The sequence below is a fragment of the Sinocyclocheilus rhinocerous genome, unplaced genomic scaffold (genome assembly GCF_001515625.1).
Source record: "Sinocyclocheilus rhinocerous isolate Xijiao unplaced genomic scaffold, SAMN03320098_v1.1 scaffold11825, whole genome shotgun sequence".
Classification (NCBI taxonomy): domain Eukaryota; kingdom Metazoa; phylum Chordata; class Actinopteri; order Cypriniformes; family Cyprinidae; genus Sinocyclocheilus; species Sinocyclocheilus rhinocerous.
Genome location: NW_015628311.1, coordinates 3,607 through 5,986, shown reverse-complemented (window position 1 = coordinate 5,986; position 2,380 = coordinate 3,607). Strand labels below are relative to the sequence as shown.

The following is a 2,380-nucleotide window of genomic DNA, read 5'->3' as shown; positions in this document are numbered from 1 at the left end:
ATGAATATATATATGTGTGTGTGTGTGTGTGTGTGTGTGTGTGTGTGTGTGTAAAATGTAATTTAATAATTATTTATATAAATACATAATTATTTTATAAACTAAGTATTCTTAACTTAAGTTTATTAAAATACATGTAATTATTTAAAATTATTTATTTACTTTTAAATGTTATATAGAGTTTAAGTTATTATAAATTATTATAATTTAATTTTTTTAATGACTATACTTGTAATAACATTTAGTTATTAAATTATATCTATCTATAATTTAATTTAATACATTTTAATTTATGTAAATAATTATATATAAATAATGTATTTGTAATTTAATTTGATTATTTAATTGTTAAAAATGATTTATTTAATTAATTTAAAATGCTACTTTATTTAAATATATATAGCTATTGAAAATTATATCTATCTATAATTTAATAAATAATTATTTATAAATAATGTATTGTAATTTTATTTTATTAAAATATATATTGAATTATTTAAAATGACTTAATTAAAAATTTAATTTTAATAAATAATAATTAAAATGTATATATAATTAAACATTAAACAATGTATTTATAATTTAGTTTTATTCAAATATATTTAATTATTTAAAACTATCTATCTATCTATCTATCTATTATCTGACTATCTATATATCTATCTTTCTATCTATCATATGACTATTTCTCTATCTATCTATCTATCTATCTATCATCTGACTATCTATCTATCTATCTGTCTGTCTGACTATTTATCTATCTATCTGTCTGTCTGACTATTTATCTATCTATCTATCTATCTATCTATCTATCTATCATCTGACTATCTATCTGTGTCTATCTATCTATCTATCTATCTATCTATATTTATAATTTGTACCCTGAATTATTGCGTTTACCCATAGATTTTGCACTCACGCATTATTTTCCATCTGCAGATGTGCCGGGTCTGAAGGCATCTCTGTTCATCGAGGGTCTGCAGTATGAAGCTCAGCACGCTCTGAAGGAGGTCCTGGTGCCTCTTCATCCAGAGGATCGAGGGCGGTTTGCTCGAATCCTCCTCACCGCGTCCGCTTTAAAGACCATCCCTCCGAGCCTCATCACAGAGCTCTTCTTTCGGCCGGTCATCGGTCAGGCAGATCTGCTGGACTTGTTGATCGACATGCTTTTCTCGAGGTAGCGACCCAAAGACTCACAGACTTTCCACAGAGCGTTATCTTCTCCAGTGTTCGTGGGAAAGCTGAGGTGCGAGCGCTGGATGAAAATCACACTGCGTAAGGGTTACGTTTGAAATATCTGACAAGTTACAGACTTTCGCACAGCTTTATTGTTTACACAGTTTAATGAAATTACTGCACCTTTGTAATGGTATTTAGGTCACCAGTATGTGATTTATTGATTGTTTCCTTCTTTTTTTTTTTTTTTGGAAGCACCTTTGTAGCGTTTTGTACGGGATGATTGTGAAACTACAAAGTATTCCTTGATGAAACTCTCTAGAAAAGATCTCCGCACCTATGGGAGGTTCATGTATTGTCTCTGTGAGAAAGCTAGAGGAAAACATTTGTATGTTCATAAATATACTGCAATTAAATCTATTTTTACAGATTTTGGTATTATCAAAACCCGTGTGTTTGTCATGTGCTTCTAAATCACTTCTATGAATACTGAACTTATAATTAGAACAATTCTCACATTTGATGTTTTTCTTGCATACAAGAGAAACCCTAAAACAGTTTAACTAATGTACATAATCCTCCATAAAAGTGTGGACACCTAAATCATGTTTATAAATGTGAAAACATCCTGAAGGAAAAGATGCACAAATACACTTCACAAGCAACACTTTTGACAAAAAGAAGTTTGTTCAATTTGAAATGCTAAAACAGTAGATTTGGTGTTAAAAAAGTGTCATGTTAAAATGTAATTTAGTGTAAAAAATGTTGCTGAGACACTGATGCAATGCTACATTTCTACAAACCTGATGAAGAAACAAACTCATCCTGATCTCGGAAGGTCTGAAAGTGAGGGCATTTTCAGATAATGTTCATTTTTTGGATGAACTGTTCCTTTAAACATGTAATGTTGTGCGATTGTGTACGCATTTTGTTTAACGCGATATTCAGTAAGCTAGTATTTCTTTCCAACCTTAACCATGTTTGCTGTGTTGCAAACATTGGCTTCTGCAGCCTCATGCTTTGTCAGTGTCACAGGTTTATTTCTGAAAGAAGTCCAGATTGCGTAATTGTAATAAAACAAGTTGTGTTTGCTGCTACGTGTGTACCCAGAGGAAATCTGATGGTGACACCACAGGGTCAGCGGCACAAAGGTAAACGCATTGTTTGAACAGTACGTACCTGCGTATTTGTTTTTATAGCAGAT

At 30.8% G+C, this 2,380-nt stretch overlaps 1 protein-coding gene across 1 annotated transcript in view; it reads left to right on the top strand.

Moving 5' to 3' along the window:
- Positions 1–1,605, top strand: part of LOC107737292 (nuclear receptor subfamily 0 group B member 2-like) — a 3,717-nt gene extending 2,112 nt beyond the window's left edge. The window contains exon 2 of the mRNA XM_016548758.1: positions 940–1,605. Within this exon, the coding sequence (XP_016404244.1) occupies positions 940–1,181 (242 nt within the window). The 3' untranslated portion in view covers positions 1,182–1,605. The remainder of the gene's footprint in view (positions 1–939) is intronic.
- The last annotated feature ends 775 nt before the right edge of the window (positions 1,606–2,380 follow it).